Source organism: Condylura cristata, unplaced genomic scaffold (assembly GCF_000260355.1).
Source record: "Condylura cristata isolate star-nosed mole 26May11 unplaced genomic scaffold, ConCri1.0 scaffold00028, whole genome shotgun sequence".
Lineage (NCBI taxonomy): Eukaryota > Metazoa > Chordata > Mammalia > Eulipotyphla > Talpidae > Condylura > Condylura cristata.
Window position 1 is genome coordinate 27,002,680 of NW_004567129.1, and position 12,239 is coordinate 27,014,918.

Below are 12,239 nucleotides of genomic sequence, written 5' to 3' on the forward strand. Positions count from 1 at the left end.
GGGGGTTGAACTCAAGCAGTAGTGATGACAGCACTGAAACTTAACCCCCATGTCCCTAGGGAGGCCCCACATTTTACATTTTAAACATGTCATAGAAACGGAGTAATGCAATATATACCCGGTTGAGATTGGCTTTGTTTCACTCAGCATAATTCCCTGGAGATTCCTCCAACTTGTTCTAGGTATCATTGATTGATTAATTGATTGATTGATTGCCTAATGAGTACCATTCCGTGGTATGGGTACACCATAGTTTGTTTAATTTTCACTGCCCAGGGACAGCTACATTGTCTTAAGTTTTTGGTATTATTTTAATATTTTGTGTACTTTCATTTTTATTCAGTTCAGTAAATTTTTTATATCCTTGGAGACTTCTTTGATGCATGGGTTGCTTAGAATGTGTCACTTAATTTCCAAGTGTCTCTAGTTTTTTCCTGTATGGGTGATTCTAGTTTGATTCCATGATGATCAGGGAACATACTCTGTGATTTCAATCCCTTTTGTTTTGTTGTTGTTTCATGACCAGTATATTGTCTATCTTGGTGAATTGTTTTTGAGTGCTTAAAAGAGTGTGTATTCTGCTGTCATTGTGTCACACAGTCTCAATATATACGCGTATGTCTTATTATTTATGTATTTACTCATATATTTGTGCATGTATATATATATGTATATATACATATCCACACACATATATGTTAGATCTAAGATCAAAATAAAACAGGACTTGTATTTATGCCCTGGTATATTTGAGTCAGTTTTCTGTAGGGGATATATTTATTATATACCTATACACTGAATATTTTGTACACTGTTACTGGGCTTTTACTTCTTTCCAATGAATACGCCCTATTTCTCCAACGTAATTATATATTTTCATTCTCATCTACAGATTACCGTTTTTCTAACTCCTCACCAATGTTTGATATTTGTCAGCTTTTTTTAGACTTGTCAGCTTTATTTGATGATCAATATTGAGTGATATTGGGGAGAGGGTATCTCAGTGTAGTTCTGGCTCACATTTTCTGGCTACAAATTCGAGCAACTTCTATTTATTGATCATTTACATGTCCTCTTCTGTGAAATACCTGTGTGTGCATGTCTCCTTTTTTTCAGTCAACTTGAGTTTTTTCTGACTGAAACTTTCTATTTTCTTTCTATTTATCCACTGTTGGCCTGTTACCACTTCATTGTCTCTGCTCCAAACTGAATTTCAGCACCTGCCAGGCTCTAATGATCTGACTTCTGCCCATTGTCTCCCTATGTGAACACACTACTCAGCTTTCAGTAGACCTTATTGGTCCTGCTGTGTTGTTTCATCCTTTCTTGTTCTTGTGAGGCTATTTAACAGAGTGGTGCCCTGCCCCATCCACGGACCCAAGGAGCACATTAGAGCCTTGACAACTGTGCAGTTCAGGCAAGGCCCACGGGCACTGCCTGACACTGTTGTCCTTGAACCACAATGGCCTCTGATGCCTCCAAGAGGCCTCATACCCACTGAGATTCGCCTCTGCCCTGGAGGTTACCCATGGCCCTCTCAGCACAGCCAGTGTGTCTTCCAAGCTTGGCCTCTGTACCTCAGTTCTACCAGTTGTAACTTGATTATGTGTCAAAGATTTGTTCTCTGCTTGCTCTCGCCCAGGCACCCACCCAAATTCTCCACCGGCCTTTGGGGCTGAAATTAAATCTATGAAGCTTGAACCTCAGACTGAAAGATGAGGGGCTCACCTTGAAAATTTATCCTTCTGGCGATACTCACCCTTAGCTTACTCCCAAGTTCTTTTACTTCTTATACTCTCTTACCATATTTCAGTATTTCTTTATATTCCATCTCAGAACAGAATTAGAAATAATTTATCTTTTAACAGCCACATTAAGTATATTAATGGTAATTAGTAATGCTTTGGTATTTACTGCTGCCCTCTTATGGAAATTAGGTCTTGAACAAATGAAAGGGAAATTACATATCACCTCTGATGTTTTACTTAGGCAAAGTTAATAAGAGAGAATGGTAAATTAAGTACCTACCTGGTTGTCTTGTAAGGGAGATGTGAGAATTTTAGCACTTTGCCAAAATAATGGTATATCAACAAAAGAGCAATATACACTTATAAATATACCAACATAAAAATAAGGAAACTCCATACATGGACAGTGTATTTTCCAAAACTACTCACCACCTGTGCTCTGATGATGTGACATTTTCCCATTGAGATTTAACTGTCTAAACCAGTAGAAAATGAGAGAGGTGGGATTACTTGACCACATGGCTAGGCATGAAAGCATCTTTGTGGAAGATTGTCTTTTTCGGAGATAGCTCAATTTACAAGCTCTCCTTATTAGGTGACACTTCCTTCATTGAGCTGGGACTGTTTCCACAAATGGGATACAGTGCAAGTGATTTGATTTCTGAGGTCAGATCATGACATTACATGTACTTTCACCTTGGGGATACTGTTGGTACCCGACTCACCATGCTAAGTGCCACATATAGGTATCACCTATAGGTGTTCTGGCTGAACACCCGAGGTCCAGCTGACAGCCAGAATGAACTGCCAGATAGTAACCAACTGTGTTTTCAGATGATTCCAACTTTCAGCCATCAAGACACCCCTAGCTTTCAAGCCACCCAATCTACTGGTATATGAAATGAAGTATTGCTGCCAACACCTGCCTAACTTTTGTAGATGTGTGAGCTAAATAAATGGCCACTGCACATTAAGCCAAGTTTGGGGTGCTGGTTACGCAGCAGTTGAAATTGGAATGATTGCCAAAATATGTGGGTGAAGCAGAAAGGCAATTTAAAATGGAATATGCAATATATATGTATGTATGTATATACACATATATATTTAAAAGCAAATGTAATAAGAGCTATTACATTGTAGGTATGCACATCTATTTTCATGACATGTGGTTTTTATATTTATCTTCCTGGGTAAAATTACCTTTCTCTGCCTGGAATGCACTTTTCTTGGTTGGCCACTTACTCCTTCATATTGAAATCATGATTCAGATCTTCCCTTTTCCAGTCTACCCTGATCATTCTATTTCATATAGTACCCTAAGCTGACGTACCCCTATCAACTCCTTTTGAATGACTGCCCTCTCAACACTACAATCAAACATGCTACAATTTACTATCCTTCTCCTCTGAACAGAATTACTTGTTGATATATCCCAAAACAACTAAGATAAAAGGAATAAGCACTTTCTCTATATAACTAATTTTAGAACAACAGGTTTGGATGGGGAAAGCATTTTAAATTCATCTTTGCTGGCAAACTCACTGCCTTTATGTAGATAGGAAGGGGTCTCGCTTCTGGGTTACACTGTCATTTTAAATTACTGTATGTGCCTTAAGTTAAGGGTAGAGAATCAGTTTGGTATTTTGAATCCCCATATTTCAAAATTATGCAATTTACCATAAATCTGAATTGTGCATGTCTTAACAAAAGACAACATCACTTTCAATCTCTGCTAGTAGCTTGTTGCTAACTTTACCCTAAAGTCATCTCTTTTTGTATGACATTACAGAAAGCAGCAAGAAACTTTCAACACTTTCAGACTCATTCCTACCATCTCCCCTAACATCACTGCTTTAACTGCCACAATGTTGACCTTGTAGATGGTGTGTGACTCTGACAAAATGTCCTGCCTATAAAATCAAGGAGTTCTCAAAGGTAGATCTTCTTTGGCCCAAAATTAGTGACACATTTGACGTTCCCTTTCCCCAGAGCACTCCACTTCCAGGTATAAAAGTTAATATACTTAGTTCCTCCCTGGTGGCCCAGTGGGTTAAAACACAGCACTGAGAATCTAAAGCCGCTTCCGCATGAGTTCGATTCCTGCCTGTCCGAGGTGGCCACATGGCACGGCAGACCTTTCCTGACCCGCCCACTGCTCCCCTCAGCAGTGTACTTCGTCGATCTGCCTGTTCTGCTCCCCACTCTTTCTCTGATGAAGCCTCTCACCGCCCCTGAGCCTCTGTCCTGTACCTCGGCTCTGTATGCACAAATAAATAATCTTAAAAAAAGAAGTTAATATACTTAATAATTTGTAGCATCAATAACAACAACAGCATGAACAAATACGTTTATTTTAATTTTGTACGAAGAACTACACGAGACGGACAGACCGGAGTTGGTATGGCTGTTGCATACCAGCTCGGGTGCAGACTCATTCTGCACTTCTGCCCCACCACCCTTAATATTGTTCTCACAGTCCTCATAAAACTGCCCATGCTGCAGATTAAATGTCCACATTGTAGATAGGGGCAAAAAAGAAGCTCTGAGAGAAAAAAAGTTTCCTTAAATGCCCTACTCATAGAAACATGCTTCCATCTTGTTGCCCTACAAAGTAGGCCATGGCAGTCTTTCAGCGAAGATTTCTGTGACTAACAGGAGAAAATGGATCTTGGGTAGGGAAATAGCCTCTGACACATGCTTATCATTTTTTAATGGCAAAGTGGTCTGTAATGTTGATTGTAATTTTTAATTTAAATTCTGATTTATTTTAATCTAAAAGTTGTATGTGTCTATTTCTAAAAATTGTCTTGTGGAAAGATTTGGCTATCCATTTTTGTCATTTCTAAATAATCTTGAATTGTGGCCAGAGATGGTAGAAAATACAAGTTTTCTGAACTATGTGATGATCACTTCGTATCTCTTCATCTCACTTATTAAAATCTACAGAATTCTTTTTACAGCATGACTTTCCTTTTATAGTATATGGGATGGTATCTGAATGAAAGCTTTCTTATATTTTATAGCATACAGTGCCCTCTCCCACTTAAATACTTGAGGTTAAATGTTAATGAAAGATTCCTTAATATTCCTTACACTCCTAAGTATTTGTCTCTCATGCAAAAAAAAAAAAAACTAAACTAAAATAACACTAATAATAGTGATAGCTAATATTTGTGAAATGCTGTGTTCAAGGCACTAAGGCTTTACATGTAATAATTCACATAATACTCCCAAGAAGCTACTAAAGAAAGTATTATTCTTAGGCCTACCTTACAAATGATTAAACCAAAGCAGAGGTTAATTATGATGAATGAAAGCAAATGGTAGAATGAAGATAATGTTACAAAAACATATGCTATGGCTAAGGTCTTCCTATCTTTACTATACTAATAGAACTATTCTCTATTGGTAAATCTGTTTCCAGCAATGTTTTCTACATGAATAACAATATCTTTCTCTCACATAAATTCATCAATCCTGGCATTTACGAGGCAAATGTACTCCCATATTCATAAAAGAATTTTGATACAGGATTAATGAACAGGGAAGACTCTTTACCTCAATCACAGAGACTCAAATAACTGTGAACCATGACTAAAATCTATCCCACATGCTTTATATTCGAAAGATTTTTCACTGATATGAATTTTCTGATGTTGAGTTAGTTGTGAACCACGAGTAAAGGCCTTCCCACATTCCTTACATTGATAAGGTTTCTCACCAGTATGAACCCTCTGATGTCGAGAAAGATGTGAGCTCTGAGTAAAGGCCTTTCTACATTCTTTGCATTCATAGGGCTTCTCACCAGTGTGGATTCTCTGATGTAGGGTAAGTTGAGAGCCGTGACTAAAGGCCTTCCCACATTCTTTGCATTCATAGGGTTTTTCGCCAGTGTGAATTCGCTGATGTTGAGTAAGCTGTGAGCCACGAATAAAGGCCTTCCCACATTCTTTACACTGATAGGGTTTCTCACCTGTATGAATTCTCTGGTGCTGTATGAGCAGTAAGCCACGAGCAAAGGCCTTCCCACATTCATTACATACATAGGGTTTCTCACCAGTATGAAGTCTTTGATGTTGAGAAAGATGTGAACTCTGAGTAAAGGCCATTCTACATTCTTTACATTCGTAGGGTTTCTCACCAGTATGGATTCTCTGATGTTGAGTAAGCTGGGAACCACGGATAAAAGATTTCCCACACTCCTTACATTCATAGGGTTTCTCACCAGTGTGAATTCTCTCATGTTGAGTAAGTTCTGAGCCACGACTAAAGGTCTTTCCACACTCCTTACACTCATAGGGTTTCTCACCTGTATGGATTCTCTGATGTCGAGTGAGGAGTGAGCCACGATTAAAGGCCTTCCCACATTCCTTACATTGATAGGGTTTCTCACCAGTGTGAATTCTTTGATGCTGAGTAAGTTGTGAGCCATGACTAAAGGTCTTTCCACACTCCTTGCATTCATAGGGTTTCTCGTTAGTATGAATTCTCTGGTGTTGAGTAAGTTGTGAGCCACGGATGAAGGCCTTCCCACATTCTTCACATTTGTAGGGTTTTTCACCAGTGTGGATCCTTTGATGTTGCATAAGTAATGAGCCACGAATAAAGGCCTTCCCACATTCTTTACATTCATAGGGCTTTTCCCCATTATGAATTTTCTGATGCTGAGAAAGTTGTGAGCCACAAATAAAAGCTTTCCCACATTCCTTGCATTCATAGGGTTTTTCACCAGTATGAATTCTCTTATGCAGAATAAGTTGTGAGAGCTGAGTAAAGACCTTTCTACATTCTTTACATTCATAGAGTTTCTCACCAGTGTGAAGTCTCTGGTGCAAAGTTAGTTGAGAGTTCTGAGTGAAGGCCTTCCCACATTCTTTACATTCATATGGTTTCTCACCAGTATGGACTTTTTGATGCCGGGTGAGTTGTGAGCTACGAATAAAAGCTTTCCCACATTCTTCACATTTATATGGTTTTTCACCAGTATGAATTCTATGGTGTAAAATAAGTTGTGAGCTCTGAGTAAAGGCCTTCCCACATTCCTTGCATGCATAGGGCTTCTCACCAGTGTGCAGTCTCTGATGAAGACTCAGCTGTGAGTCACGACTGAAGGCCTTTCCACATTGCTGACATTCATAGGGCTTTTCACCAGTATGAATACTCTGGTGTTGAGTTAGGTGTGAGGCTCGTCTGAAGGCTTTCCCACATTCCTTACATTTATAGGGTTTCTCAGTCGAATGACACCTGGGATGTTGAGCTAAATAATTATGCTGGTTGAAAATGGACATTTTTTCATATATGATCATTCCGTGCCTGAAATATTCCTGATTTTCCAGTACGCTTTTGACTTCCAAATAATCTCTGCAACTGGACTTCTCAAGATCACAGTTTTCAAGGCTGTCACTCATTTCCCATTGGAATAATTCTATTTTGTAAGTGTCCTTTTTTGAAGATGAATTCTTATTTGCACACTTTGAAGGCAAGTCTGAAAGACAGAGAACATCAAAGGTTTCTGTTGTCATGTCAGATGTAGAACTCCATACTAGAAAAAGAATATGGGGAAATACCACCCATAAGAAATAGCTGGCTAGTATCTTTCAATTACTTATTATGATCTATAACTACTTACCTTTCATATTATAACCTATTATAATATACAGTATCACAAATCAATATCTATTCTGTTTTCTATTGTATTCTAGTTCTTTCTCTCTCCCTCTTTCTCTTGGGAAGACTTTGACATACTTGTCAAAACCCACTAAACTGACTTGTGATATAGGACTGTGTTCCTAACTAGATTCTGAAAAAATATTAGCTTAAAATTACCTTTATATATTAACATAGGAAGAGCACTGAAAAATCAGAGAACAATGAAAATATATTTACTAAGAAGATAATGGAAAATGTTTTAAAAAATTTTAAGTCAGTGGTTCTCAGACTTAGTGGGGATCAAAATTGGGGAAGACTGATTAAAACTGAGGATGTCACATCAGGCTGACTGAATTTACTGACTCAGGAAAATAGCCTGGCTCTCCAGTGTTAATATTTCCTACCAAGTGATTCTGATTTCAGATTCTCATAGTGATTTCCTATCTTAGCTAAAACTTTTCAATATCTTCCAAATTAAACTTTGAATGAAATCCAAATGACATTGACAAAGCCCTCCATGGTTTACTTATCTTATTTCCCAATTCTCAGTTTTGCTATTTGCCAAGTATACTACATTTCTTCTGTTAATGAGAAAAAAGCCACAAAGCCAGTTTCAGCTTGCTGCTGGCAAGTGCCTACTCCATGTCTTTGGACTACTCTGCATGAAATATTCTATACAAACTAACTTTTATCATTCTTCCAATTTCAACTTAATTCTCAATTCCTGAATCTTAAGCATCCATTTCTGGTGACAGAAGACTAAGTCATTTAGAGCAATCTTACTGATGAGGACAATTAAAAACAAACTGGACAAAATATAAAAAGCACTTGATCGAGGCAATGAAAAGTTAATTTTGGAATAAGGGTGGACTAAAAGTTGAAAAATGTGGAAACTCAGGAGAAACAAACTACATTTGGGGCCAGCTAGGGGAATCATACAGTTCTAGAAAAAGCAAGTGAGATAGAGAAACTCAGCAGTAATTTGAACCACTTCATTGTGCTCGGGTGACAATTGGAGAATAGGGAGCACATAGAGTAACCGTGCTTTGGGCTGGTTACTCGGAGGATGACAGTGAGAAACTCACAGAGAAACATTCGACCAGGCTGGCAGAGCCTGAAGCCTGAATCAGCTAAAAAATGAGTTGGATAAAGGTTAAGAAATGTGGATAAAGGTCATTCAAGACTGCCATACGTAAAGCTTCAATGAAGATGTGGCATATTAGCTAAGGTTTCAAATTACCTTGGTAATTTCTTGTTTACAATGTCTAGTGTTTAACCAAAAGATAACAGGGAGAAAGAGGGTACAAGACAAATGAGACACAGGAGAAAACTCACAACATGAAACAGGTCTTCAAGGGCTCAAGCCATGTACCTATCACCGCGGTAAGTGACACACAACACACCACAGTCTATCTAAATACTCTTCTGCTGTCCCTGTGCAGTGACACACACCTCACCGTTGGGTAGATGCACGAAATGAACTTATCTGTGGCTTCTCCCAACTTCTTACAGATGGAAACAAAAACTCATACCTAGTCAATCGAAGGTAAAATGGAAAAATTAAAAATATACCTCTCCATTGGCCTTGTCTCTTGCATAGTGCTTCCTAGTATGCTAGTCATGGTTATCTTCGTTAGTCCTCCTTATCCTTTTCAACCAAGATAGCAAGCTGCTTTTTGTTTATTTCCCAGTCTGTTTTGTTTCTTTATGCCCTGTTTCATGTCTTCTCTTATGACATCTTTTTTTCTTCTATCCAAGGCCAATTCTATTTGTTCATCCCAGAAGAATAGCTTTATCATTTCTCAGGCACTGCTATAGGTCAAAGATATAATGCAAACTTTCTGTAGTCTTATGGAATGTTGGGGATATTGGAGAGAAGAAAGCAATTATTGAAAGTAAGGGAAGTCGTCAGGAGTGATAAAATTCCAGGAATTCTAATAAATAATGAGTATGTTAATGAAAATATAACAGACACAAAAAGCCTCAAACACTGCTAATGGGAATATAAAACAGTACAACCATGATTAAAAAAAATTTGGTTGTTTCTAATAAAGTTAAACATACAGTTAGCATATAATCTGGCAGTCATATTCACAGGTACTTACACTTCTGTCTGGACAGACATCTGTACACCACAATATAGCAACTTAATTCACAACTGCTAAAAACTGAAAACTCCGCTGCTTCTCAAAAATATGAATCAATCAACAAAACTTTGGTATTTCCATACAGTGGAATATTACTTAGCAATCTATAGAACAAACTACTGATTCATGCAACCATATGGGTAAATCTTAAATATATTTTACTAAGAGAAAAAAGACCCCAAAGACTATCTATGTCATTAATATGACATTCTGGGAAAGGTAAAACTCTAGGGATGGAGAATAGGTCAGCACCTGTTTTGACAAAAAAGGGACAGCATGAGGTAATTTGAGAATGTGAAGGAACTGTTGCATATTATGACTGTGATGGTGGATACACTTGCTAGGTAAATGCATCAGATTTCCTGAATAACACCAGTAAATGTGGGATGACACATGACAAACACACCACATTTAGAAGTAAATCTAAAAGCTCACCACATTTAGAGTAAGAGCTTCAATGCAGAAAGAACCAGAAATTAGAAAGGTAACAAATTTTGAAGCTGCTGCTACTGCTGGGCATTTGTGGCCCAATTAGCTACATCTGTACCTAAGGATCTAAAAAATTTCAAGAGAAAAGGCCTTGGGTGAACAATAAGCCAGAAATTAGAGGACAAACACCTGCTCTCAAAAGAAATAACAAGGAACACTTCAATCTTGGCCTATATTCAATGAAAAGCAGAAAAAAAATGTTATGAATAATTCTCATTACATAAGCATGCCAATAGGCCTATTCCCTATCATGCATTTCTGCATGATACATATAGGTGGTTGAAATACATGAAAACCAAACCATTCAAAGGTGATGATGTAGAAGTAAGAAGAAAAATAAAATCTAGGGAAGAGAGCTATCATACATCTAGAAATAAAACAAACTCTTAAGAGACGGAAGTCCTTAAAAGCAGTTGGAAAGAAAATACAGGTTACTTACAAAAGGAACAACAATGACACAGGTGGCAGACTTCTCAAGAGCAACAACAGAAGCCAGAAGACAGTAGAACAGTTTCTTCAGAGTGCTGAGGAAAAAATAACAGTCATTACACAATTCACGACACAGTTAAATTATCAGGCAAGAATGAAAGAGAAACCAGATTATTTTGTAACAACAATAATAAAAACAGCATTTACTAACAATAAGCTTTGCCAAATGTACTTCACCCTAAGTAAAAAGATACCAGAGGAAGTTATACTGGAAGAGAAATTGTGTACAAACAAAAGGCTAATGAGATAAGCAAGTCTATCAGCAAACATTGTCATCACAAGACAGAAATAATACTTATTTGGGGAGTCAAAAAGAAAACCACTACAATGCCAGACAATGCTAACATATTACATGAAAAGACTGACCAATGTGAACATTCTAAGACCTTCTATGCTGTCTTAGGGGATAAGGAACATTCAATGTATCTTTTGTGAAGTAGGTATCTATTAAGTGACACAAACAATAATGATAATGACTAAAGGATCATTATTTCTAAAGGTAGAAATACTCCCAAATACTTAAACTCACAGTAATCACAAGAATGTTATCCCACTTCTTATCCACAAATCGACAGATACCAGGGGTAGGTGCAAATCTACTTTTAATTATTTAAGTACAGAATATTCTTGATGGTTGACATGTCTTTTTTTTTTAAATATTTATTTATTTATGCTTACAGAACTGGGGTACAGGCCAGAGGTGCAGGGGCACGTGAGAGGATTCACAAGAGACAGAGTGGGGAGCAGAACAGGCAGATCAACGAAGTACACTGCTGAGGGGAGCAGTGTGTGGGTCTGCTGCACCATGTGGGTCACCTCCAGGGTAGGGATCAAACTCATGCTGGAATGGCTTTAGCTCCTTAGTGTTGTACTTTAACCTGCTGAGCCACCAGGGAGGACCCTGACATGTCTTTTTAACTAACATATAGTACATTACTTTCAGGTATACCAGATGATCTGGTGTTTGTAAAGATTATGAAATGATCACATTCCTCAATCTAGAAAACAACTGACATCAGTTATAAATGATAGTTCTTGCCTCAGAACTGGCCCTCAGTAAACATAGTTTGAATGAATGAACACATCACTGTTTAAGAATGGAAGTCATGATATAAGTCTAAATACAAAATAAAAAAAGCTAGAAAGGATAATATCAAATTCATATATAGATTGTCACTGGGGGAAAGGAAGAGTCCCTCTTTCTTTTGAAAATGGAAAGTCATGTCATAGAAGCCTAACAGGGAGAATCAGTGACAAATAGGGGGGATTCCTTAGGTGATCATGGTAAAAAGTCCTGGCTTTCTTCTCAAGTCAGAGAGCTTTTGTTCACAGGAGTTGGAACCTGCAAGGGAGTGTACCAATGAATAATTTCATGAAGCTTTCAGAGAAAAGAGGAGCAAAGGGACAAGAGACTGTTGTATTCTAGTGATCTGAAGAGAGTCTAAAGAAGAAAGTAATCATCATGTGCAAGATCACTTATTAAACTTTAAATTGATACATGCCCCATCCCTCACTTTCAAGGAAAAACAAATTTTCTTAGAAAAACCACAGGTTTTTCCTGCACTACTTTCCAATAACAGGTAGAAACTTATCCAAGATAAAATGCCAAGTTCTTAAAATGTAATATTCAAGTGCAAAACAGAAATAAGAGAATGTATTTGCTGTAATGCACTGTGTTCATTTAAATTGTTAGTGACATGCCCTGGTCTACCCTGTC

At 37.7% G+C, this 12,239-nt stretch overlaps 1 protein-coding gene and 1 long non-coding RNA gene across 3 annotated transcripts; both read right to left on the reverse strand.

Annotated features, from left to right (window-relative positions):
• Positions 1-4,039: 4,039 nt before the first annotated feature.
• On the reverse strand, positions 4,040-7,228 carry LOC105854172 (zinc finger protein 420). The gene has a single exon (XM_012730541.1). It carries the CDS (start codon positions 7,154-7,156, stop codon positions 5,312-5,314), a length of 1,845 nt encoding a protein of 614 aa, XP_012585995.1. The 5' UTR covers positions 7,157-7,228; the 3' UTR covers positions 4,040-5,311.
• Positions 7,152-10,559, reverse strand: LOC105854177. Of its 2 annotated transcripts, none has more exons than XR_001145878.1 (3): positions 10,473-10,559; positions 8,970-9,245; positions 7,152-7,233 (listed from the first exon to the last, which is right to left on the reverse strand). It is a non-coding gene; the product is annotated as an uncharacterized LOC105854177 (long non-coding RNA). The 2 variants fall into 2 exon arrangements; XR_001145877.1 differs by having other exon boundaries at positions 8,970-9,209; positions 10,473-10,553.
• Between the last annotated feature and the right edge of the window lie 1,680 nt (positions 10,560-12,239).

Coding starts and splice junctions, on each gene's coding strand:
- LOC105854172 (XM_012730541.1), bottom strand. CDS start 7,156: ATGAGTGACAGCCTTGAAAACTGTGATCTTGAGAAGTCCAGTTGCAGA.